Raw genomic sequence first — 27,512 nt, forward strand, 5'->3', positions numbered from 1 at the left:
CAAATTAAAACATAAAATTACCAGCCTAAATTCGTAATAAATACTCAGTATTTTTCTAGAAAATAAAAGTGTTTCATGTTTTACTATAGTAATGCAAATTACTTCGTGGCAACTGATTTCCAAAGGAATCTTTTGTAAAAACTCAATTTTTTTTCCCTGTGTGCTTTGTTACATTGTATTGTAGTGTTTATTTGCATCCATTATAACACTACATACTATAGATTATTTGTCAATGGAAGAACAAAAAAAAATATGTATGGAGGATATGTTTACGTATATTTATAGCTAAGCAATGTAATAAAAACACTGAATTTATTAAATTAAAGAAAATCAAAGACCTGATTAAAAGTATACATAACAAGTACCTAAAATTGTAATAAAATTTAATATAACATTAATTAAGGTGTCATAATAAACAAAATTAAATTCACTTTTAGTGTTTTATTTCAGTGAACAATATTTTTTAATATAAAACTATTTGGTTAGATATGTTTTCGACTCTATCAATGGATCCCAGGCTAATTATTTACTAAATATTATGTCATATGTTATACAGGTAAATAAATGTTATATTTACTCTCCCGCAATGTAAAATTTGTGACAAAAAAAAAACATTAAAATTTGATAGGAACTCAAAAGCGTTTTGTGTAACTTTGCCCAATTGTTACACAGCTTCAAGGAGAAATATCTATTGGTCTTCTCATAAATGCGCCTCTGAAATTTCCACATGAATTAAAGTACCTATCACAAATTCATTCAAGCGTAATGGGTGTAGTGTTACTGCTTTCTCACGAATATATCTGTGGCCATGGCGTGTACGGTATGTGTTCTCAAGTAGTTTTTGCTGTAAATAAACTTAGAATTCTTTAAAATGATACCAAATGTACTGATAAATAAACTGAAAAATAAAATATTGCTTTTCAAACACCAAAATTTCTTGATGCGAATCACACACATATATTCTGGTCCTGCCGCTAGAATTCTCTGATTAAATCGTAAGCATCGCTTGCCAACACCAAACGCAGATAGCAGTTAGCAAGAAGTACGAAACACGGAAAATTTTAAACTATTTTGAACGTTTCCGATAAAACCCCTACTTTGGAACTGATTTTTTACGAGGATTTTTTTTTTTAATACTCCCCAAGTAGTTAAAATTCACTAATAAGTTAAAACTCTTAAGTTACCGCACACAATAGAATTTATACTTCTGTGGAATTACTAAAATTACTAAGCTGAAACATTTTAAAACACATATTATATATGTATAACATTAAATATATGTTTGTGTAATTTTTTTTCTTAAATAATTAATTTCAGTCTGCAAATACTTCCTAAAAACAAACCTTGACCGTATTAAGCTGGTTCAACATTATTATAAAATATTAATCATATTATGTTATTAAAAAACAAAACAAATTTTTTCCAGTGATGGGATTTGATCCAAACCCCTTGAGGTTGCCTAGCGCCAGCTCTACTGCTGTGCTACTAAACATCGTAAACTTTAGAAGGAGAATGTTTATTATAATCTATTAAATGCCAGTTTTATTAGGTATTTAAAAACCTGTAATTACTTTTTACTACCTATGTATAGTTTAGTTTGCAGAATATATTTCGGGGTAGTTTCACGATCATAAAGTTACATTTGGTACACCAATATGTTTGGTGTGTCTGCTAATGTTCGCGAAAGTGACTGCATACAGGTTTTTATGTTGACACACGTGGGTCCGAAATATCTTTGCGACACATTTCCGTTCGTCGACTTCCGTCCCATTTTCACGAAATGACTCCTACCAAATGCTGTACACCGAGAGCTAAGATGTTTACACAGAAACAAAAGGGGGGGGGGGGGGGTTTGTCTGTAAAGTCGGTTTACGGACAATAATTTTACGTGATAACGTCATAAGAAAAACATTGATGAAAAATTGCATACTTTTTTAATTATCAAATATTATTTATAGGTTTTTGCAAATTTAATTTAAATGATTTGTTTATTATATAATCACGAACAATTAGTTAAAAAAAGCCCGCCTTAACCTTGTCTGATATTATAGAAGATTTTCCTCGCACGGCGGTTTGGCCGGTTCTTGTAGCACGCTTCGGCTCAGGCGGAACGTTGACAATTTCTCGTGCGTGCGGCCGCGGCGTTCATCGATTTATAAGGCCTTTATCACGTCAAAAAAAAAAAAAATTGCAAACGCATAAATATTGTTACGTCATGAATCTGTTCACAAAAAAGGAACGTAATTATAGAAACCGCGTGCTCCCCGCAGGGCAAGACGAGCGTGAAGAAGCACAGCTACGCGCCGGTGTGGAACGAGCAGCTGATCTTCACGGAGATGTTCCCGCCGCTGTGCCAGCGGATCAAGATCCAGCTGCGCGACAACGACCCGGTCAACGACACCGTCATAGGCACGCACTTCATCGACCTCAAGACCATCTCCAACGACGGGGAGAAGGGTGAGCCGCGAGCGACGTATGCCACGCTACGTCCAACTTTTTAAAGTTTTTCCCTTCTAAAATGAATCCCCTAAGGGGCAGGGCCGCAACAACAGGGGGGGGGGGGGGGGGCAAGGGTATTTTGCCACCCCTCTGAAACCTTGAAGTGGGGGCAAACGGGGGCAAAGAAAGTGCTGTGTAATCAATTTTTAGATAATAAAACTGCTTAAATAGCACCATTTTCCACCTTGAAATACAAATTTTCCCGGGGGAGGACCCCCGGACCCCCCGCTTCAATAGGGGGGAGGATTCTTTATAAAAAGGTATTTTGCCCCCCTTTTGGAAATTTAGTTGTTGCACCCCTGCTAAGGGGGTTAGACTGGGTGTATGAAATTTTTATGGAATTTTGTCATTTTTTTTTTTCCTTTAGTGAAACTTCTTTTGCTGAGGAAGGCTACAATTTTTGAGCGTTATGGAAAATCCGATCGTATAACGGGAATAGTGAGGTTCCTTTATGGGGGGGGGGGGGGAGAACAGTTAGAGGAGGAGACGGCAAGGGGGGGAGGTAGAAATGACGCAGAATACTTGCACACTTGCGCAATAGCATAATTTAGCACTCGCATACTTTCATACTTTTTTTTTTTTTTAAATCTGTGACCTCTGCCAAAGAGAATTATGTTTCCTACACCCAATAATACAATAAGCAATAAGTTTCACATCCGTCGTACAAGGTATCCACGCGCACATTTATTTATTTATTTATTTATTTTTTTTTTTGTAATATTCATGTCAAATTAAAAATATTTGTACATTGGTTTTACAGTTACGTGAAAACAACTGTATCACTACAAGAAATAAAAGAAGTGTTCGCAGTGACACTGGGTTCAGATTCTTTACCCGGGCATTCGTGCTTCGTGTTGCCCCAGTTACTTGTGAACCGCTCACTGAATAGCTTTCCGGTATCAAATCTGCACATTAATATGCGTAACAAAACAAAACAAAAAAATTCAATTATTGCATATTCGATTATATTTCCCATGGTTTACAAAATTATGCAAATTTTTGTATGAAATACTCAGTATTATCTCGGAAAACGTATTTAGAAACTTGCCATATTTCTCTCCACCTATATTTCTATCTCTCTACTTCTATCTCTATCACTCTAACTCTATCTATATATCTATAGATCTATCTCTCTATATTTATATCTATCTCTTTATATGTCTATATATCACAATCTCTTTCTCTACATATATACATATATACATATATATATATCACTATGTCTCTATCTATATCCCTCTATCCATCTATCTCTCTATATCTATATTTCTATATATCACTCTCTCCAGCACTCTCTATATCTATATATCAGTATCTCTCAATCTATCTCTATCTCTATTTCTCTATATCTCCACCTACCTCTGTCTGTATATCTCCCTGCTGGTCCACCCGTCACGATACACCCAGAGAGTGGAGTAGTACCGGGCTGCCAGAGAGGTGTGTACGCCAGGGTTCCTGCCGACGTTCGGGCCCAGCTTCGTGCACCTGTACGGCTCGACGCGCGGCTACAGCCTGCTGGACGAGCACGCGGGCCTCAACGCCGGCCTGGGCGAGGGCGTGTCCTACCGCGCGCGCCTGCTGCTCGCCATCCGCACCGAGGTCACCGACTGCGTGGACCTGGCGCCCTGCGAGGTCGAGCTCGAGCCCACCTACCCCGTCAACGAGGTGACGTCCCGTCGCCTTTGTCTTCTCTTTTCTTATTATTATTTTTTTTTTGTTTCAAACAGCTCTCGTATCTTTCTTGCAACTAGTTCCGGAAGGTATCGTTTGTGTAAGTACAGAAAAAAAAAATGTTTTTTTTTTTTTTCCTGTTTAACTGGCTTGGTTCCCGTCGGCAGGCCTCCTACGGGAAGAACGAGGAGTTCTTCCTGTTCGCCACGGTGCTGGACGCCACGATGATCGACAGGCGGCTGGGCGACAAGCCCATGTTCATCGAGATCAGCATCGGCAACGCCGGGAACACCATCGACGGGCACAACCAGTCCGTGTGCAGGGACGCGAGCAGCTCCGACAGCGAGGAGAACCTGGGTGAGCGGGCAAGCACACCGCACGTCGGTGACTTTTTTTTTTAATTTTTCTTTTTGACGCAATGACGTCTTATGAATCGATGAACGCCGGCCTACGCGCGCGCGGAAAAAAAGCATCACTTAACTCCCTTGGTAGGAACAACATCAGATCCATTTGAATTGTTTTTAAATGTTATTAATATTATCCAAAACTAGTCTGAGACATTTTTTGATGGGACAAAATCATTGATGTGAGGGGTTGAAAAAACAGAAGAGTAATTTTTGTACCATGTACACTATTTCATCATCGTCACGTTCCGCCTGAGCCGAGCGTGCGAGCGTGAGCGCAGAACTAGCGGCGATAGAGAGGGCACGTACGGCTTGTGGCGCGTCTATCTCTCTTCCACTCCATCGGCCGATGCGTCGCGAGTAGAAGAGAGACAGCGGCGGCACACAACCTAACACGTGAACTGTTTCTGTCAACTGTTTGTAAAGTGAAGTGTTTATGTGGTTCGCATGCAATTTTTCGTCAATTTTTTTCTTACGACGTTATCACATAAAATTATCGTCCGTAAACCGACTTTACAGACAACCCCCTTTTTTCGTAAACGGAACAGAAATAGTCATGTGATATCTGTACATTTACGTGAAAACAACTGTATCACTACAGAATAGTGTTCGCAGTAATACTGGATGTTTCAGCTTTGTTTTGTACCTGTTACATTTGTAAACCCCTGAATAGATTTCCAGTATTACCTGCACACAACAATAACCATAAAATAAACAAAGTAAAGTCAAATTACTGAATAGTCGATAATGCGCGAATGAAACATTGAATAAAATTTAAATTATGTGCCAGAATTTGTAAGAAATAATCAGAATTATCTCGTAAAATGCATTTCATAAATGCAAATAACACCACAGCTATGTTTCGTACAATGTTACAATTTTAGTATTGTTTATACAAACTATATCTTGGTTGTTGGCAGTTGTTTCCAAAGGAATCTTTTGTAAAAGTATGGAAAAACTTCTTTTCTGTGTACCTCGCCCCCGTCATATTGTTAAAGCCCAAAATATTGTGTCAATGGTTGACTTGCTGTTTTCCAATATAAATGTCAAAATCTGCTGATCGAAACAATCCCATTTGCATTTATTTACACTTGGTTCTCAACAGAAATGCATAGGTATTCATTAACTTTATCAAAGCAGTATTTAAAGTTGTATTTTTATGCAATACATACTAAATGTACTTGTCTCAAAGTATCATACCCTTACTGCATTTAACTAGCCTACTTAAGACCTATTAATATAAATTTTAACCATATAGTTACCTTAATTTTTTATTGTCACTAACATTTTCAACAGATATTCACTAAGTGCAATATCTGTTTAAAACTTACTACTTAAAATAGTCATAACTTTGAATACAAAAAATCCATATAACTTAACACTGCCATAAGTTAGAATGATCATAACTTAGAAATGCACAACTGAGAACACCCATAACTAAGAAAATCACTACTGCTGATATGGAATATATAAACTATGGTTATTTAGAAAATAACTTTCAAAATTAACTTAGAAGCAACCATCCTAAAACTGTCACTTCTTAGAAAAACATGGAATCATCATAAGTTAGTAACATATGACAAGTTAGAACCACATAAGTTAGTAACACACATTTTAGAACTGTCACAGATTTGAAACACGCAGAACCATCACAAGTTAGAAACACATTGTTAGAAATAATGCAAATTAGAACCACGTAATTTATAAACACAAAACTTATAACTATCACAGATTATAAAAACACAGAATCATCACAAGTTAGTAACACATGACAAGTTAGAACCACATAAGTTAGAAACACGCAACTCAGAACCATCACAGCTCAGACACACACACACAAACTGACGGAGGTCAGAAGCACGCGAGCTAGCACGGGGGCTGTGTGTTTGAGTCGCGGGGGGCCTGCGCAGCGGAGGTGGTGAGCGCGGACGCGGCGTCCTGGCAGAGCACCACGCCGCCCATCAGGCCCATGACGGGCGACCGGGTCTACTACTACCTGCCCTACTGGGACGACAAGCCGTGCATGCACGTGCGCAGTGCCTGGCCCGACTACCGCCGCCGCATGTACAACTCCAACATCATCGCCCGGATCCTCGACAAGCTGGTGAGCCCCCCGGCCCGCCCGTGTGTAGCACCGGTGCACTAGAGCCGTGTCATGTGGAGTGCCATATTGATCATTTGGGCATAGTTGAGGCCAGTTTGCATGTAATAGATTCTTCGTATCTTGGATTTCTTTGAAGTAGAGTAGATAGAATATGTCTCCCCAGGGTGCCTGGCAGGGTGCATAGTGTTTTCAATGAAAGACGAATAAGGAAAAAAAAAGAATCACAGAATATCCAATATTATTTTTATTTCAATCATTATCAGTAATCAAGTTTTTTCAATGGTAATCGTTATTACTAAGTTTGTGTATAGTTTGCGTGGTATTCTTGCGTAGATTTCATGAAATATAACGTGTACTTAAACATTGATATCTACTCAGGGTTTGATAAAATTTTACTTAAAATTTGCATTTAATATACACGAACGGGAACCAGTATGCCTGGTACGTTTGGTTCTTAGGATACAAAAAAGGGAAAAGGGGGGGGGATGGGGCACAGAATCAAAATTTCTGCTCCGGGTGAATGAAAGCATGGATCCATCCCTGTCTGGTGTGTGGTCAGGCATCTCGGCGAGGTGGCATCCCGCACGACAGCGCTTCAGTACGCCTCCTTGAACGTGGTAACGGCAACGGCACGGTGTCCTGGGTTGGTGTGAGTTCACGGTGTCGAGGTGTGTGTGAGGTCACGGTGTCGAGGTGTGCGTGAGGTCATGGTGTCGAGGTGTACGTGAGGTCACGGTGTCGAGGTGTGCGTGAGGTCACGGTGTCGAGGTGTGCGTGAGGTCACGGTGTCGAGGTGTGCGTGAGGTCACGGTGTCGAGGTGTACGTGAGGTCACGGTGTCGAGGTGTGCGTGAGGTCACGGTGTCGAGGTGTACGTGAGGTCACGGTGTCGAGGTGTGCGTAAGGTCACGGTGTCGAGGTGTGCGTGAGGTCACGGTGTCGAGGTGTGTGTGAGGTGTGTAGAGGCGGAGTGTTTGCGGGCTGGCGAGGACGCGCCCTTGTCCCCAGGAAGAAGGCCTGTCGGAAGTTCACGGGCTGCTAGAGCTGGAGGACCCCGGAGGGGAGCCCCGGCTGCGCTCCGTGCTGGACGAGCTAGCCGCCGGCTGCGCGCGTTATGCCTCCGTCGCCAAGGGCAACGGCTCCTCCGCCGGCGTGGGCCGCACCAAGCTCGACAAGGAGCGCGCCAAGCTCTGCCTCAGAGAAGTGGTCAGCCTCTCACCCGCCCCTCGACGTCGTCAGCACGGTTCCAGCTGTAGACACTTCACGAGCGGACGAACCACAGCAAAGAGAACCTCGCCTCGGATATACCTCTCGAATTACAAACCTACATCTTAAGGGCCCAAGAATTAAAAAAATATATATATATATACAAGAAATTAAAAAATAATATGTTAACAATGGTATTCAAACGTCGTACACCCTTTGAGTGTTACTTTCATTAACTAAGTTTCCTGAATCAATAAATTTTTTTTAATTTTTTTTTTTTTTTTAAATTTATGTATTACGTATTAAAAGTACAATATAATTGGGGAAATGGTAAATATTTTTTTTTTCATTGATATATTTTTCCTCGAATATCGAACCATTCGAATAGAAGGATTTTGATTTTATTTGAGGATTTGATTGACCCATCCTTTATATATGTATGAGGCATGTGTCAATCCAATCCTTATATATATATATATATATATATATATATATATATATATATATATATATATATATATATATATATATATATATATATATATGATGGGTCAATCAAATTCTCAAATACCATCATTTCCTTAGTATTTCAATTGTTCTATATTCTAGAAAAAAAATTTGAAGGAAAAAATGTTATAAACACACACACAAACACAGTCATATTTCATATTATGAACGTTCGTCTGCTAGTTTGACCGTGCGTAACATAACGTAAGTGTAAAACGGTGACCTGTGACAGGAGACAGTCTGAGGAAGCACCGAGGACTTCAGCCCAGTCACGCCTGCAGACGGGGCAGCACGAGGAGGTGCAGTCTTCTCGTCCTGACGGGGCATCCGAGAGACTTCAAGTGGCGATCCTGTCTTTTCCCAATGGAAAAAATTGTGCGAAAAGTTTGTGCCGACGCGCAAAATAATACTCTTTACACACCATTACACGTTATACAGGCAAACCAGACTGATCGGACTAGTTTGATAAACATGCAACTGTTACGGTTCAAACAACGATGGTACAATTTGCAATCGGGATAATCAAAGTGCTACCATCTATTGCTCATAAAATGAATTAAAATCTTTAAAACGTAATTATCGAGGTAAATCATACCAAAGCAAACTTTAAAAGCTAAAAATTAATATTTAAGTGTTTTTCTATGTCTGGAATCAGAAATCAATCATTAGAACAGAAACCAAAAAAAAATCCTGACCTGTGTTATATATTCTTTACCAAAATATCATCACAAATGACCAGCAATCCAAAGTTACCAAAATACATAGGTTTCGCGCTATAAAAACAGAATCATCCGACTACTACCTGAAGTTAATTACTCGTTAACAGCTCGTCGGGAGTAATAGTTTAATTCTGCGAATTACTTCTTGTGACCATCCGCGCTTTGACACATTCCTTCATTAATTTCTCGTCTGTGTGCATGCTATGTTCTAACCCAGACCTCACAAAAAAAACCTAGTTTTTAGTTAGATGATAAGAAAAAAAAATAGCACATCCATTGTGTAGCTTTGTAGAATTCAGATGGGGTATGTTTAGACACAACAGTTAATTGCTGTGTTAGAAGGCTTCTTTATTAACAGCTAAAAGTCTTAAATTCAAGCATCCAATGTAATAAAAAAAATTTTATTGCTGAAAAAAAAATTGTAAATATGTTTAATTTCCTGTTAAAAACCTCTCTTTCGAAGATTCTACAGCACATGTCCGTGCAACGTGAACAGATATCACATGAGTGTTTAGATCTACTTGTCCACATTGTAAGTCATGTTCATACAATTTTTATGCCTAACAAGCTGTGAAAGTGATGAAAGCATTGTAGAAGTTCGTGTGACATGTTCTCAGATGGTTGGTGAGTCATCACTAATGAATGACAAATCCACGTAATGGGAGGGTCTTTTGTTGAAATTATCTCAAAAAAAAATATTCCATAACGTATGTTCAAAAAAATACACCAATACTTATTTTAATTTGAGCTATGTGTTTTCTAGGATATTTTTGTGACTTTATAGACTGAGTTTTAAGATTTTTGTTTTGCTGAGATTAAACATGATTGTGGAACATAAGGTCACTATCAAAACTTTGTGAGATTACAAAAAAAATTGCATGTACATGTTAACATTTTTTTTTGCAATTAGGTTTTTTTTTTTTTTAAATTTTACTGTACAGTTTTATTTTGTACATTATTTGTTTGGCAGTCGAATCTCAATATTTTCCAAAGTTTAACCATTTCAATTTTTTGATTTGAGATACATATTTTTTTTTTTCCAAATTTTACACTTTGCAGTTATTTTAACCAGACTTAACATTTATAGCATAGCAAATGTTTTTAACAGTTCATGTGTTCCATGTTTCAGGAGCAGATAGGAAACATGGCCCGGAACCTCAAGGCACTTGTGACGAAACATTCGTTCAAGGACAGATACAAGACTGCGCTAACATACGTGCAAAAACTTAAATATTTAGTTGAAGATGTAAGTACAAATGATATGTATTAGTGTTTGCACTCTCCAAAATTCTTAAGCTCGTAAAATTTCATCTCCTCAAATAAATGGCCAACGTGCTGAACTTAAAATACATGGTAAAATAACATTTGATAATTTGTTTGTAATAGATTTTTTCCCCCATACGAAGAAATCAAGTAGGTAATCGAATATGTAGTTTTTAACACAGTTCATTCTTAAATTGAATCTTAAATATTAATATTCAAAATTAATTACAAGTAGAATTTCTTAAACCAAAATTGTCAAACTTCTGCTAATCTCTTGACGGTAAAAAATTATGACATTTTCAAAAGTAAATACAGTGAAATTTTTTTTATTTCGGCATTCTATGTTTCGCACATTCTGTAGCCCGGCACCAGTAGAACTGCTTGTGTTCAGATATTTTTTTTATTGCAATCCGGCTTTCGATCTTGGCCATCAGGTTGGATTACTGCGTTACCAGCATCTTAGTTTGCTCAGAGTTTACCATTACTGTCGGTTTTCATTTCAGTGTTTCCAGTTTTATGGAGGGTTGCATTTCCCATTTTTCACATTGTAGACTTCCGACAGTCCGTAATAAAACAGTCTGGAAAGCCTGATGGTCCAGCACCACTTAGGAACTTACTGTCTTAAGCCAACTAAGCGAACTTAAGCTAAAAACTAAGGATGGGCCAATCAAATCCTCTAATCCACAAATACCAACAAATCCCTAGTAATAGTAGGATTCTCTATTCAAGGATAAATAATATAATCAATAAATATAATAATTAGGGACACCTGTATTTCGTGATTTCATTTCATGTCAATGTATTTCACAAAACACTGTAGCTTTTTCTAAGAGTCATGGCAAATTGTGAGGGTGCAGCAGTACGGTGACCACATTCTCATTGGCCCCGTCAAGAGCGGGACAACACCTCTCACCGACCTCAGCCAATAACCACAGGAGAAAAGCTACAGTATTTTGTGAAATACCTTGACACAAAATTTATTCGTGAAATACAGGTGTCCCTAATAATAATAAAGTTAACTAAATTAAGTTCAAACATTGTGAAAAACGTGAAAGGTTACTGGATCAATTTTTTTTTTCTTCATACCTATCATGATAATTATTCCCCAAGATATTTTTAATTTAATGTGAGCGAATCTTTCAGAACTCGCCTGTGATGAGTTACAGTCGACCTCTGTATCCAGCAAATTCAAGTGTTCTCACGCTGAAAATACACTTATAACACGAAATTAGCACACAAAATTTAACGTAGAATTCTTATGAATAACATCAAAGCATAATCAATACACGTAAGTTGTATTTTCAATTGCATTCCTGGAAGCGAGTCACAAATGGTTTCCACACCCGCCGCTAGAAATCACCGCTGGAGCAGCTCCGTTGACCATCGAATCATTCAATTTGCAGAGCGAAATTTTAAACTACATATATAATAAAACGGCTCTGATAATAGCAAAAAAAAAAAAAATTGGATAAATACTAAACCTCGGCTTTGAACACTATCTTTGACACGGAATTGTATTAAAATGTTACCCTTTTTTTTTAATTCATTACATAGTTAATACTATAAATATTCCCTTACGTACCTGAATTGCTGTTATGTTCTGATTCTGTTTTCGCCCGGAAGGGAGGGGTCGGGACCGAGCGCTGAGGGGTTGCCGGCGAAGGACAGAGCTCGACCGACGAGCGGTGTCCCGGTGTGGTTGCAGCCGCAGCACGCCATGCCGGACGTGTTCGTGTGGCTGATCAGCGGCGGCAAGCGCACCGCCTACCAGCGGCTGCCCGCGCGCGACCTCATCTACTCCATCGTGGATGAGGAGTGCGGCCGCGACTGCGGCAAGGTCCAGATGCTGCTGCTCAAGGTGACGGCCGGTCCTTGGTGTAACGGTCAGTCCTCGGGGTGACGGTCAGACCATTGGGTGACTGTCAATCCTCTGGGTGACGGTCAGTCCTCGGGGTGACGGGTCGGTCCTCTGGGTGACGGTCAGTCCTCGGGGTGATGGGTCGGTCCTCGGGGTGGCTGACGGTCAGTTCTCTAGGTGACGCTCGGTCCTCGGGGTGGCGGGTCGGTCCTCGGGGTGACAGGTCAGTCCTCTGGGTGACGGTCAGTCCTCGGGGTGATGGGTCGGTCCTCGGGGTGGCTGACGGTCAGTTCTCTAGGTGACGCTCGGTCCTCGGGGTGGCGGGTCGGTCCTCGGGGTGACGGGTCAGTCCTCGGGGTGGCTGACGGTCGGTCCTCTGGGTGACTGTCAGTCCTCGGGGTGACGGGTCGGTCCTCTGGGTGACGGTCAGTCCTCGGGGTGATGGGTTGGTCCTCGGGGTGGCTGACGGTCAGTTCTCTAGGTGACGCTCGGTCCTCGGGGTGGCGGGTCGGTCCTCGGGGTGACGGGTCAGTCCTCAGGGTGGCTGACGGTCGGTCCTCTGGGTGACTGTCAGTCCTCGGGGTGACGGGTCGGTCCTCTGGGTGACGGTCAGTCCTCGGGGTGATGGGTCGGTCTTCTGGGTGACGGTCGGTCCATTGGGTGACTGTCTGTCCTTGGGCTGATGGTCGGTCCTCGAAGTTACAGCTAGTACTCGGGTGACTGTCTGTACCTTGAGGTGATGGTCGGGTCTTGGGGCTGTCGCGGCAAACGGCAGCACAGTTGCCATCATGGCCGTCCATAAAAAGGAGGGGGGTTTTTATGGCATAATTTGCACCATTGAAGGAAAATTGGTTGGAGGGGCCAGGTGGTTTAATATACTGGGTGGTTTGGGTAGGTTAAGAAAAAAAATAAAAAAAATAAAAAATTAACAGTTAACGTTTTGTTCACCTAAAGTTCAATATTTTGCATAATATTTGTACTAAAACACAATTTTGACAAACTAATTTTTTAAAATTAATTCCTAGGTAATCATTGTATTTTTTGAGGTGGGACGGGGGGGATGTTGGTTTAAGGACGAGGCTGCACCATCATTGTTTGGTTTGGGGGGTGCTAATATGATTTTAATAAAATATTTGTGTCTGTTTCTTTTTTTAAACGTTATACATAGCCTAAATCCCTTTTATGTGTAACAAGTAATCTGTAGAGACCGGAAAAATTCGCGAATTCATTTCGCGATAGGCTAAAATACAAATCGTTATACCTCAGTTCTGCCTCTGTTATTGGTTCACAACTCACCTGGATGACTCTGGGCCAATGAGAAACACCCGACCGAAGCTTTATCGAATCACAGGCTGCTACGCTTGAACGTCTCACACAAGACAGCAAGCAGCCAATGAGTGGGTGGCATTTGACCGAGTGTACGTAGAACTGTGGAGTTCATCCTACAGGTCATTGAACCCGCGAATTTTTCCGGTCCCTAGTAATCTGTGATTATAATTAAAGCTTATTAAAAATGTTATTTTTCTGTTTATATAAATTGTAAAAAAATAAAACAAGAGCTCAAATTTTGGTTGTTGAACAAAATGAACGGCCATGGTGGAGTGATCTGGCGAGCGCACCGTGTGACGACGCGTTTGAACCGTGCCTGACGCAGCTGCCGGGCAAGAAGGGCGCGGGGCCGAGCGGCTGGGCGATCCAGGCCAAGCTGCAGATGTACATGTGGCTGGGGCTCGTCAAGCACAAGAAGCACTTCGTGGACGGCCTGCCCGAGGGCTACGAGCTGTCCCCGGAGATCCGGAACGCGGAGAGGCCGAGGGCGCTGCCCCCGTCCGTCATACACTACGTCGAGAAGCACGTGAGTCGTGCTGCGTCGAGACCGCCGGCCCCCCGGCTCCCAGCTGTTCACGCAGGGCGCAGTTTCAAGACTCTCTCTGACGAGTTCCTTCCGCGGAATAGTAATAAAAATCATCATAAACTAGTCAGCCAAAACCAGAGTAAGGCGTGCCTTTGTCGACAATTTTTTTATACTCACACATGTGCAGAACTCAGCAGCCATTGGACCGTCTACTCGCGACGAAGTTGGAGCGGTCATATGATGTTGTTGCCTCGTATGTGATCGCGACAGTTTTGTCACGTCGTGCCGCGTGTCTGATTCTGAGTGTTATTTCTTGTGAAGGGTGTCCATGAAAGAATCTCCCAGTTTCAATGGCTAATTATCACAGTTTAATTCAGACTATTTACAACAAATCATACGTCAAATTGCAGGTAAACTAACCTCGTTTTTCTTAAAAATGTTCAATGTATGCACCTTTATTTATACGGCACACATTTCAACCTTAAGTACAATTCATCCCACACTTACGTTAACGAGTCCAGAGTAATAGAAGCAATAGCCTCTTAAATTCTGTGTCTCGACTCTGCCCAATCATTAGGTAGCGGCGGAACGTAGACACAATCTTTTATAATGTCAGAAAGGAAAAAAAATATTGCATTGCGTTATGTCAGTGCGGAGGCCGATGAAAAAAGAGCTCTGTCGTCTCGACCATCAGGACCAATCAAATGGCCAGGGACTTATAAGTTAGACCACTCTCGTACAGAGAGATTACAATGGGGAGGGCTGAAATTACCAAGTCGCTCTTAGCAAATTTGAGAACAAAAAAATTCTTTACCTTCAGGAGTTGCCATTTTGCATAGGGTGTGCTGCAAGCGATAAAAATAAAAATAAAAAAAGCCGTACTTGTGCGTGCGTTTGAGTTACTTTTTTGATCGTGACCTTGAACCATCACTCTAAAACACTTACAATTGGACGTAGTTATGCAAAAAAGGAACCAACCCACATGAAACCTATTCGGAATATTTTGAAGTTAAAAGTTAATTATAAATTGTAATTCTCCTATTGATAATATAATGTGGGTATAATTTTAATGGTCTAGTTATAAATACTGATATAATAATAGCAACGACGGTACGATCAACCTTGTACCATTTTAATTTATTTTCAAATAAAATATAGCAAAAATTGTGGGTTGGTTCCTTTTCGCATAACTACGTCCAATTGGTATAGATTTATAACCGGCAGTGGTGGATCCAGGATTTTTGTATGGGAGGGGCTTGACCCAGCTGAGGCTAGGCTTTATCAAGGCAAACACCAAAACAGTAGTGGACCCAGATGCTTTTGGGGGGGGGGGGGGGGGCTTGAGCCCCTTAGCCCCCCCCCCCCTCTGGATCCGCTACTGATAACCGGGTAATTGTTTTGTTATTTCGCCGGACGTGCCGTGCGCGAAACGCCGCGAGAGACGGGAACGTTCGTGTTGCCCCGCAGACGTTCCAGCTGCGCGCGCACATGTACCAGGCGCGCTCACTCATCGGCTCCGACGCGTCGGGACTGTCCGACCCGTTCGCGCGGGTGGTCGTGGGGGAGTTCTGCAAGGCGACGCAGGTCATCGACGAGACGCTGAGCCCCACCTGGGACGAGCTGCTCGTGTTCGACGGGATCCTCGTGTACGGCACCGCGCGGCAGATCAAGGCCGAGCCGCCCGACATCGTCGTCGAGATCTTCGACCAGGACAAGGTCGTAAGTCCGCTTTCCGGCTTTTTTTAATATAAAAAAAGGGTGGTTGCTGTTAAATAGGTTTACGGACGATAATTTTACGTGATAACGTCATAAGAAAAAAATTAATGAAAAATTGCATACATTTTAATTTTCAAATATTATTTACAGTTTTTTTTTTTTTTTTGCAAAATTTAATTGAAATAATTTGTTTAAATATAAATCACGAACAATTAGATAAAAAAAAGCCCGCCTTTAACCTGTTTGATGTTATAGAAGATTTTTTCACATGGTGGTTGGCCGGTTCTTGCACGCTCGGCTCAGGTGGAACGTGACAATGAGTCGCTTTTTCGGCGTTCGTCGATTTATAAGACGTTATCACGTCAAAAAGTGTTTAATATATGGCGGCTTTCCCGGACTTCTCATGACCGAAAGTACAAATTCCCCCGACATATTTTTTTAAATACACTGTAAACATTTTTTTTTGACCTGATTAACGTCTTATAGATCGATGAACGCCGGCTGCGCGCGCGGAAAAAAGCACGACTCATTGTTAGAGAACCGTGAATTTCGCAGATTCAATGACCTCCAGGATAGACACTCCAATATCCTCTACACACTCGGGCAAATGCCAACTGTTCATTGGCTGTTGTGACTTGTGAGTCGTCTCGGCTGGGTGGCCTGTGATTCGACGCTTCTATGAGTGAGGGGTCTCTAATTGGCCCCTCAGTCCTCCAGATTAACAGTGGACCAATGACAGAAGCAGCACTAAGGTATAATTATTTGAATTTTAGCATAACACGAAATCAATCCGCGAAATTCATGGGTCTCTACTCATTGTCACGTTCCCGCCTGAGCCGAATGTGCAAGAACCGGGCCAACCACCGAGCGAGAAAAAATCTTCTATAATATCAAAACAGGTTAAAGGTGGGCCATTTTTTTAAAAGCAGTAATTTAAAAAATAATTTGATTTATTTTGTTCGATTTCGTCGTTTCAATTTAACAATTTATTGAAATTTGATTTGATTTCAGTTTATTTCTATAACTAATTGTTCGTGATTATATTTAAACAAATTATTTAAATTAAATTTGCAAAAACTGTAAATAAAATTTAAAAACTAAAAAAGTATGCAATTTTTCATCAGTGTTTTCTTATGACGTTATCACGTAAAATTATCGTCCGTGAACCGACTTTACAGACAACCCCCTTTTTTTCTGTACTTCTTACGAGGAAAATCCTTGGAGACTCAGTTGCCAACGATGTCTCTTGTAAAACTACAAGGCAGAGCTTTGTAGAATTGCAAATGGTACAAAGATCTGCCTCGCAATTTTACAAATGATATCGCTGGCCACTGAGTTTCCAAAGGACTATCCTTGTGAGGGTACAAAAAAAAATTTAAAGAATTTAAAGCCCAGCCGTCTGTCTTGACCCAATTAGGGTCCTAAAAAAGGGATAATTTTACTTTGCAAGTTGCGGGTCTCGCAGGCATTAGTTACATAATTAAATAAATTTTCAGAGATTTTTTAAGTTGTACAAACATAATTTCATTTTTATGCATAAAATTTTTTTTTGCATACAATATTCACATTAACCTTATTTTAGGTATTTAACTTTTTTTTTTAACCTCTTTAATCGGTCATATGCTTTCCGCCGTATTAAAGAATCGTTTTCGCTATGAACGATTTTGATTGGCAGATCGCATCCAATTTTTTTTATTATTTTTTTTGGAACCCATTCTACCTACATGCAAAATATTCTGTTGATACTCAAAATAAGCCAACTTATCGTACAAACGTGGCTGCTGTAGTGACGTTTTCGGTGACGTGTCATAACCCTCCCGACTTTTGATTGGACACGACACGTCGGAAGGTGTCGGAGGAGAAAGCCTGACCGTGCGACCGGGTCCTCCGGGAATAATTGGAGTTCAACCAAATGTAACGAAAATGAATTGAAAACTGGTGTTCCAATTGAAATGATTGTTTTACGATATAAACGGTCAGAAATGTATAGCCTAAAGAAGAGAGATAAATCTAATTTAGTGAAATTGCATGAAGTGGAATGGAAACAATGCAATGTTAATTGAAATAAAACTATTTTTTAACTGAAACGAAGTCAATGAATCGATCTTTTGAATTGTAACTAAATAAATCAAAATAAACTATTGAAATATATTGAAATGATTCATAACCCTTCATATCAAAGCGGTAACAATCGAAATAATCTGAAACGAAAACGATTGGAGGTGAAATACAACCAAACGTAATGAAATGAATGTGTTTCTAGTGTTTTAATGTTCATAAATGTAGCCTAACGAAGAGAGATAGATCTAATTTAGCGAAACTGCATGGAGTGGAATGGAAATAACCCTGGGACGGGGGGCGGGGTGCCACCCCCCGTTGCTTCGCTCGCAGGGCAAGTCGGAGTTCATCGGGCGGGCGATCGCGAAGCCGCGCGTGAAGCTGCTGGGGGAGCCGTACGGCCGGCCAGAGTTCCCGCCGGCGCTCGAGTGGCACGAGATCGCGCGCGGGCCGGACCGCGCGGGCGAGCTGCTGGCCGCCTTCGAGCTGCTGCAGGTGAAAACGCCACCCCGGGGGGCGCGCCCCCTCTTCACGACCCCGCCCCCGCCCCGCCCCCAGCATCTTAAATTTAAAATTTCATTTGATATCAATATTTTATAGCAGCAGTTCCCAAACGCGGGTCATGACCCAACTACAGTTACCAGGTGTGGTCCTGATGGGGCAATGACTAGTTCCAAAAAAAAAAAATTAATTACCTGCGTTACAAAACTAAATGGGCTGTGAAATGTGCGCGTGCGTGTGTGTTTCCCCCGCCAGCTCGCGAGCACGGCAGACAGCGACCTGCCGGCGCTGCCCGAGGCGAAGGCGACGGCCGAGGCCCAGGACCAGGACACGGGCCCCATCCTGCCCGTGCCGAGGGGCATCCGGCCCACGCTGGCCAAGTACAGGTAGCCAACCCCTGCCGAGCCAAGGCCGCACGGGGACCTACTACGCTACGTCCGCTATGCACGCCACGTTCGCAGGGCCTGATATTAACCCTTAGGCTATTTAGGCTGCAGCCTAGGGCGCGAGGATTGGGGGGGGGGGGAGGGGGGTTTCTGAAATCGTGTCTTCGCATGCACTATTAATCTAGCATCATTGCATCTACCTTACATATTTCAACTAGACCGAGACAAAAACACTAAAACTAAATGCGCTGTGAATTGAAAAAAAGCTTGGGGACTACCCTGATTTTAACTTTTTATAGGTAGTATGTATGAACCATGTTAAAAATTTTCACACTGGTAAACAAAGTCAAAAATCCGACCGTAACACACACACACACACACCTGGCGGGGAGGGGGGGGGGGGAGGTCCTCGTAATTAGCCCAGGGCGGTCAGAACTCTTGATCAGTCGCTGTATGTTCTCAGCGCCAGGATAGTCTAGTTCGCGACGTCGGACGGTTGCATGCCGTGGGATCCGAGTTGACGATTACGGCGATGATAATATCCTGCTGGCTCAAAGTATGTGAACGTAAAAAATAAATGGATTTCGGAAGTTAATCTACAAACAAAATAATTTGAACAATTTCATCATTTTATGAAGCAGTTGCGTGTGAGGACGAAACCAAATTTATGGATCATTTCAGGATAAATACAACTCAGTTTGATAGCATTCCCTTTGAAATAAAATCCCAGGCATGGTCCTGCATATCCTGCCATCAATGTTTTTTCCATTGATTTATTTCCTAAACATGGATATTTTCGTGATCCTTCAATGAACTATGCAGCCGACGTGACTATTCAAAGCACAATACTGAAAAATAATTAAAACTCATAAAAAGCAAATGCAGAAGTACAGCATAATTCCAGCAGAAAACAGATGTTATGTTTGGTTATCTGCGCAAGCATGAAGTCAGCGACATTTAGAAAAATAGCCGAGAACCAACACCTAGCAACGTCGCCAACATAGCGAACACAGAGAACACAGCTTTGTGTGGCCAGTGACAACTGAGATGCTGCTAAAAGATTTGTCTCAAACAATATTTGATAAAACAAACCTTGATGCAATGTTTTTAAAAAAAGGGGTGGAAATTTAAAAACTTAAAAAAATCTGTTCTTTTTACACTATTAAATCCATTCCTTTATAATATAAAACCTAAAAATATTATCTACAACTTTCGTCCAAAATTATTTTTATATAACCAAACAGTAATGATTACTGCAAGGGGTGGAAAATAACAGGGTTTAAAAACAAAAAAAATTCATAACTCCCTTAATATACACGCTATTAAATCCGTTCAAATTGTTTGTAAAGCATATAAATATTATCTTAAACTTTCTGCTGAAATAATTTTCCATACAACCAACCATAACTGAAAGGGGTGGAAAAAACAAGGGTTGGAAGTCAAAAATATTATTACTCCCTAAATATTGACTAACAGTTTTTAATGAAACAAATTATTACTGTAAGGACATGGGTTTAAATTTAAAAAAATTCAAAACTTTCTTATTATCGATTTCGTTTGAATTTATTTCAAACCATCTTAATATGATCTTAAACCTTGATGCAAAGAAATTTTGTATACAACCACGTTATTACTGCTGCAAGAGATGAAAAATAGTGTTTGAAGGTCAAAAAAATTAAATAATTACCTTAGTTGGTATATAATATAAGCGGTCCAATACTGCTGTGTAAACTACTGAATGCTAGATAAACTGAGTTAAAAATATTTTTTTATATTTTCGCTGCATGGAAAATGGGCAAATATTTAATCAATAATTTTTTAATATTGGAGAACGTAAGAATTTTATATACATTAAGTTCTTAAAATGTTCCAGAAGATGTAAAATATTTCCCAAATATTTCCAGAATAGGTACTTCGTAATGTACCTACGCCTGTAGGCTCTACCGAAAGGGATTATTTTTATATATATTCGCCATATATTAAACACTTTTTGACGTGATAAATCGATGAACGCCGGCTGCACGCACGAAAAAAGCATGACTCATTGTCACCTTCCGCCTGAGCCGAGCGTGCAAGAACCGGCCAACCACCGTGCGAGAAAATCTTCCATAACATCAAATAGACTAAAAGGCGGTCCTTTTTTAACTAATTGTTCGTAATTTATATTCAAACAAAAATTATTTAAATTAAATTTTGCAAAAAAAAAAACTGTAAATAATATTTGAAAATTAAAAAGTAAGTATGCAATTTTCCATCAACGATTTCTTGTGACGTTATTACGTAAAATTATCGTCCGTAAACCAACTTTACAGACAAACCCCCCCCCCCCCCCTTTTTTTATATTAAAAAAAAAAGTTTCAAAGGCAAAACAGTATTGTTTAGTCTACGAATATTTTTGTCGGCGGGAAGCCTTCTTTTCACAGACGAGAGAGCCAAAACCCAAAGTTCCCCGAAGTTCATGCTCGCTATTTTTTTTCCGTATCTTTAATGTAGCTGTCCTAACCAAATCAACCGTCCAAAAATGTTTTAAAGTATTTATAATGTAGCTAACCTGACCTAATTGACCATCCTTTCATCAATACATTTACAATGAACACAAAAAAAAAACCGAAGATGCACGATCGGGCGTTTGGCTCTTTTGCCTGAGAAAAGAAGGTTTCCCCCTGTACACTGTTACATAACCTATTTTGTTTCAGGGATGTATAAATATTTAGTTTTGGATTTAATTTTTGTTTCAAGCATTAAAACTTTCTGTGATTAATTCAATAATTATTCATTTAAACATGGAGTAAAATAAATTTATGTGTTCAATGTTCCAATACCTGTGTTATTTTCCTTAGCAAACATAAAAAAAACCATAGATAAAAATACTACTGCAACAGTTCCTAACCTCAAATATTGTTTACATTAAACTTCATGTTTGGCTACTTACAAACCTGGCTATGTTAAAAGAAAATTGTGCTACAAAAATTTCACATTATTTAATACTTATTATAGTTATTTCATCACTAACCTTTTATTCGTTTCACACCGCCAACTGATACACATGTGGTAAATAACTTAGCACTAGTGTGAAAAGTGTCACAGCATTATCTGTAATCGGAGTTAACGAAAAATGTTATGTTCGTAATCACGAAGCTTCCTGCGAGAATCTCCATGACCTTCAATGTTTACGTGTCTTGTTCCCGAGGATCGAGGTGCTGTTCTGGGGACTGCGGGACCTGAAGCGGGTGCACCTGCTCACCGTGGACAAGCCCCGGGTGGACATCGAGTGCGCGGGCCACATCCTGCACTCGTCCGTCATCCAGAACGCCAGGAAGAACCCCAACTTCAACAACCCGGTCAAGTTCCTGGAGCTGGTAACTGACGGAACACTTTCTTTTCTTCTTGTGTTGCATTTATTGAATTTAAAAAAAAATGTTCGTACACATGACTGTGCAGGAGTGCAACAACTAAATTTCCAAAGGGGGGGGGGGGCAATATACCTATTTATAAAGAATCATCGACGCCCCTATTGAAGCGGGGGGTCCGGGGGTCCTCCCCCGGGAAGACTCGTATTTGAAGGTGGAAAATGGTGCTATTTAAGCAGTTTTATTATCTAAAAATTAATTACACAGCACTTTCTTTGCCCTCGTTTGCCCCCACTTCAAGGTTTCAGAGGGGGGGCAAAATACCCTTGCCCCCCCCCCGCCCCCCCCCCCTGTTGTTGCGCCCCTGATTATGTGTTATATCATCAATGTTTTCTCACTAATCTATTGTTTTTCAGCCCCTTTTGGGTAGCCTACAGTTCACATGTATGAGAGTGACACCTGAACAGTTCCAATTTTCTTCAAAGATTGCCAATTGCTCGTAAAAAAATAACACCAAATAGAAAGGCTTTCTATACTTTAAGGTTATGACGTATTTAAAATAATGCTAACCTACCAACCTTTCATTTCATTTATGATAACCTAACCTAATCTAACTTAACCTAATCGAACCTAACCTATCTAACTTAACCTAATCAACCTAACCTAATCTAACTTAACCTAACCTAAACCAAACTAAATGGTTGGGAAAAAATTATGATTTGTTAATTACCCTGACGAAACCTAATCTAACCTCATTTTTTACTTTGGTAAACTTCGGAACTGTTTTAGTTGTGATTGTGGCTTCTATCCCTGTGAACTTTAGGTTATCCGAAGCTTTTGAATGCCATTTGTGGTCATGATTTCCGTAAAAGAATGGATGTACTTTTGCAAGAATTAAGACCGCTAACCTAAAAATCGGCGTGTTCCCTCAAACAATGTCCGCCGCGTGTCAATGTGCAAATTGCGTGAGCTCTAAAGACTCGTCTACAATTGCAATTTCATAAATTGTGTCCGACGGACAATGATCACTGATTGACCCACATAGCCCTCTGCCACGGCTGAAATTCTTGCCATGGGCAACACCGAAGTAGGAAGAGTCAGATTAAGGGGCACCAGCAGGAACGGAGAGAGTGTTGGGAAAAACCTCTGGAGAAACTGCAATATCATTATTGAAGCAGGGTTGGGGAAACAGTACCTAGGTTATGCGTGAGTGTGCTAGCAGAGTGGCATCTTTGCTGTGAGAGTTACGCCAGGTGATATGAAATGAGTCAGGGGTACGCTGCTGGTATGTGACAAGGTGTGGGGCTTACCGAACTGAGCCACCCACCGGACAGATGCCGCTCGCCTCTTGGGGGGGGGGGGGGGAGGAGGAAGGGGTTGTTGGTTTGCGATCAAAGTGGCAGCTTCGGTGAGAGTTACGCGAGGTGATATGAAATGAGTCGGGGGCGCTGCTGGTTTGTGACAAGGTGTGCGGCTTACAGAACTGAGCCACCCACCAGACAGAAACCGGGGGGTAAGGGTTTGCTGGTTCGCGAGCGCACACCCGCCCCACGGGGTCCCGGAACGCGTGGCCGGTTGCAGGAGCTGCCGGAGCAGGAGCTGTACCGGCCGCCGCTGACGGTCCGGGTGGTGGACTGCCGCAGCTTCGGCCGCTACACGCTGGTGGGCACGCACACCATCAGCTCCATCCACAAGTACATGTACGTGCCGGCCACCAAGCGCGAGCGGGACGCTGAGGAGCGCAAGAGGTCCCTGCTGCAGCTGCAGCGTACGTGAGCGAGAGCACCCGGCCCTTCCCTTCCCTTCCCTTCCTCGGGACCTTGTAGCGCGTCCGGTCTCGCTTATCACCCGGGGCGAATACTCAGCTTGGCGCTCCAACCAAACAGTACGGACCATGAGGCCCGCAATTAGCTGTGATGACAACACAGTCTGCGGCACACTGTGTCGTGGGTTTTGTCTGACTACACTCTAAAAAAAAAAAATTTGTACTTTTACAAGGGAGATTCTTGGAAACCCTGTTGCCGAGGATATTTCTTGCGAAACTACAAGGCAGGGCCTTGCAAAATCGCACATGGTACAAAGCTCTGCCTTTTAGTTTTACAAGTAATATCCTTGGCAACAGGGTTTCCAGAGGATTTTCCTTGTAAAATATACAAAAATTTCTTTCAGTGTAAGCAAACAGTCTGAGCAGTGTGTTAACTTTCCGTCGACGCCAGCTGGCGCGAAAACCCTTTCAAACCTACTTACTTTCCCCCCCTTTTTTTTTCTCTCTCTCCACCACAATCTTGCTTCGTTGTGCACGAGACTCCTGCCTCGCCGGCCAGCCCCTATGTTATTTTGGGTACACTCCACATTGTATTGAATTGCAACTATGAAAAATTGATGCTGCACTCAGCTACACAGAGAAATGATATGGATGGAAATGGAATTTTGGTTCATGAAAAGCTCTCATCGCGTATTGCAGGAAATTAAATAAAATAAATGACGTACACCCTTGTTGGTCAAGTTGACATATGTAGTGATGTTTCATGAAGATGTTAAGACTTGTGGTTTCTACTTCTGCGTGCTAATCGTGCTTTCGTTTATTTTTTTTTTATTATTCCAGATGTTGATCCAAACAACCCCAACCAACTGTCGACGAGCACGTACAATGTTGTTGACAGCGATAAAGAAATAAGTCCTTTGCTTCCAAAAGATACTCCGATTACACTGAGCTACGTAAGTCACGTTGGGTACTTTATTTAATCTTGGCAAAAAATTATGCTATCAAATCTATATATATGTGATAAAGTTTAATTTAGAATAGTTTCCTGCAATTTTCTTGCTCCTCAAAAAAATTAATGGTACCTAGTTTAATCAAAACCAAGGATATACAGTACACTCCCTATTTAACGCGGTTGTCGGGGGACATAACTTTTACCCGCATTGTTGCATAACCGCGATGTTTCGATGTGCCAAGGTCAAAAGGCATAAAACACCGCCTGTGTTCTAATAGGTCGGCAAGCACGCACAGTATAGACGGCCCGCCTTTGTGCGGACTTTGCATCCGCAGTTTTCACTAAACACGGGTGAAAAAATAAAAATAATAAATTTTAAAGATAAATATTAAATGTTGAATTGTTTTTATTTTTCCGCGTGCCGCGCACAGTTTGTCGCACGGCCTACGAGCGCGCCACACGCCGCCATACACACGTGCGGCACACAAGCTGCTGCTGCCAGTCTCGTGGTGTTAGCCACAGTATCTGCTTCGTCAGAGTCCGTAACAAAGTAAGTGCAGTGTGTGCGGTTACACACGATTCTGTGGTCCAAGTCTTCTAAAAAGAAAGGCCGTAGTGATACTTCAAACCGAATATTAATCGCAAAGTACCGAGTTTGATTGACAAAATAAAAATTCTAGATTTACTTACAGATAGCTTGTATTTTGTAGAAGCAGGCCGCAGATACAGGAAAAAAACGAGTCTAGCATTCGTACAATAAAAAATAAAGAATCGTCTATCGTGTCAAGTGGTTAAACTTTATTATCCATGCTTACAGTAAATTATAAATGGTCACATGTGGGAAACAAAAATTGCGCCAATTCAATTTTAGCGCCATCAGTGACGCCGTATTAAAAACCGTGTTAAACTTTGTCTTTACTTATTTCACCAAACGCTGTGTCGAGTTGCTGAGTGTGTGTGGCTCGGATCGGCAAGTGTTATATTCCCCAGCCTCTGTTTAAAGGTCGGGAGACCGCTACACATAAACATTTCCGGGACTTGTTTACTACCTCACGGCAAAAGTGGTACAGTATGGTTCACGTAAATATTGGACCACTGGGAATTCCTGGGCAAAGATTAAAATTACGCTAGCCGATTTACTTTACTATTTAATGTTAAAACATTATACCAAAGTTAAAAGATGAACTTGTATAATACAATGAATTACCCAATAATATTACGTCTGTAGGTTTAAGTTGTAACAAAACATTTATATACAGATGTCCAGTAAAGTACCAATTAATATTCTGGAGTGGAATTTTAAACACCGGACTACCTGATTTTGCCTTGTACGCAGCGACGCTGCTCAGTCAAGTGACTCATGCTCTGCCTGTGTGCTGCGTGAACACATTCCCTCCCCCACTCCCCCTGGTGTTTCTGCCCGCTCTAATCTCTACCTCTCTCCATGTTCTCGGCTCGCCTCTCCCTACCCAGGGCTTGCCGACAACCAAGCCTATCCAACATCAATCCCCAGCCGAGTCACGCTGGATAATGTCGCTGGACGGTGGGCTTTATCAGGTCCCCGTTCCGATGCTTCATTTGTGAGATAAAGCGACGTTAAGAACTAGTGTTTCAGAAAATATCACTGGGCTGGATTGGACCATAATTTGAAAACCCTACAAGATAGAGGAATAATGTACGGAGATATCTTGTTTAGAATTTTAATGCGGACATTTTCTACGCCTAGGCTTTTTTCTGCCCGATGCTTAGTTTGTTAGTTACAACGCAAAATTATCCTAATCGGCTGTTAACCATTTATTCCATTATTATTATTCATTTCTGACTGGGGGACATGGTTTGACCCGCGATATACCCGATTCCGCGATCAATCGAGGCGCGATATACCGGGAGTTTACTGTATGTACATTGCATTTTAAAACAATTTGTTTGTCTAGCTAGCTTTTTGCAATATATGTTACTAAATAAATGTATAACTTCTGCAACTATTGTAAACTTAATTTTTTTTTATATTTACCTGAAAGCATAACTTAATATAAAATATTGTACAGAATATCATAATAATATCATTTGAACAATAAAATACAGACTGATCATTAGTTCATTTTGTTTAATATTTATTAGACAATTCTGTCAATTCAGTAATTTTATTTTGTAAATGGTTAAACAATTATTATATTAAGAATGCTTGTCAAAATAAAAGCAGAAAATTGACCTCCACAGAGAGCTTTGAAATATTAGCTAAAGCATAAACAGAAAGCATTAAAAGAATTAACACGTCACAAATCTTAGTGCATAAGAACACTTTGAAACTGAATTGAAATCCAACTTGGCGACTGGTTTCTGCCAAAGATCGTAAGTTGAGCATATAAGTTCATTAAAAAAAAAAACCCACTTTATTGCAGAATTGCAGAACTCTATTCACATTTACACAAACACAAGCTAAAAAAGTTTTGTTTTGAATTTCTTCTTATTTTTGTCCAGGGCACAAGACAGACAACGAGAAAAGAGATAAAGACTGAAGTAAACAAGAAACGGAAGCAAAGCCTGACTGAAGAAGTGGAGGACGAATCAAACCGGGATTGGTGGACCAAATACTTCGCCTCCATAGAAGCAATGATAGAGGTTTTCACATTATTTTCCTCTACTGATGTAAATCAAATGTACACTATTGATATGTAACATTTAAAAACTACATGTTT

General features: G+C 40.9%; 1 protein-coding gene across 3 annotated transcripts in view; it reads left to right on the forward strand.

Annotated features, from left to right (window-relative positions):
* LOC134538147 (otoferlin-like) overlaps nt 1-27,512 on the forward strand; it is a 171,314-nt gene that overhangs the window by 118,835 nt on the left and 24,967 nt on the right. For all 3 annotated transcript variants that reach the window (XM_063379189.1, XM_063379190.1, XM_063379191.1), the window contains exons 11-25: nt 2,271-2,457; nt 3,950-4,164; nt 4,338-4,527; nt 6,485-6,678; nt 7,686-7,883; nt 10,239-10,355; nt 12,078-12,230; nt 13,885-14,085; nt 15,553-15,804; nt 18,193-18,354; nt 18,616-18,746; nt 21,937-22,105; nt 23,678-23,864; nt 24,702-24,814; nt 27,295-27,435. In XM_063379189.1, the coding sequence (XP_063235259.1) occupies nt 2,271-2,457; nt 3,950-4,164; nt 4,338-4,527; nt 6,485-6,678; nt 7,686-7,883; nt 10,239-10,355; nt 12,078-12,230; nt 13,885-14,085; nt 15,553-15,804; nt 18,193-18,354; nt 18,616-18,746; nt 21,937-22,105; nt 23,678-23,864; nt 24,702-24,814; nt 27,295-27,435 (2,610 nt within the window). The remainder of the gene's footprint in view (nt 1-2,270; nt 2,458-3,949; nt 4,165-4,337; nt 4,528-6,484; nt 6,679-7,685; nt 7,884-10,238; nt 10,356-12,077; nt 12,231-13,884; nt 14,086-15,552; nt 15,805-18,192; nt 18,355-18,615; nt 18,747-21,936; nt 22,106-23,677; nt 23,865-24,701; nt 24,815-27,294; nt 27,436-27,512) is intronic.

The sequence above is a fragment of the Bacillus rossius genome, chromosome 13, assembly GCF_032445375.1.
Source record: "Bacillus rossius redtenbacheri isolate Brsri chromosome 13, Brsri_v3, whole genome shotgun sequence".
In the NCBI taxonomy this organism is placed as follows: Eukaryota; Metazoa; Arthropoda; class Insecta; order Phasmatodea; family Bacillidae; genus Bacillus; species Bacillus rossius.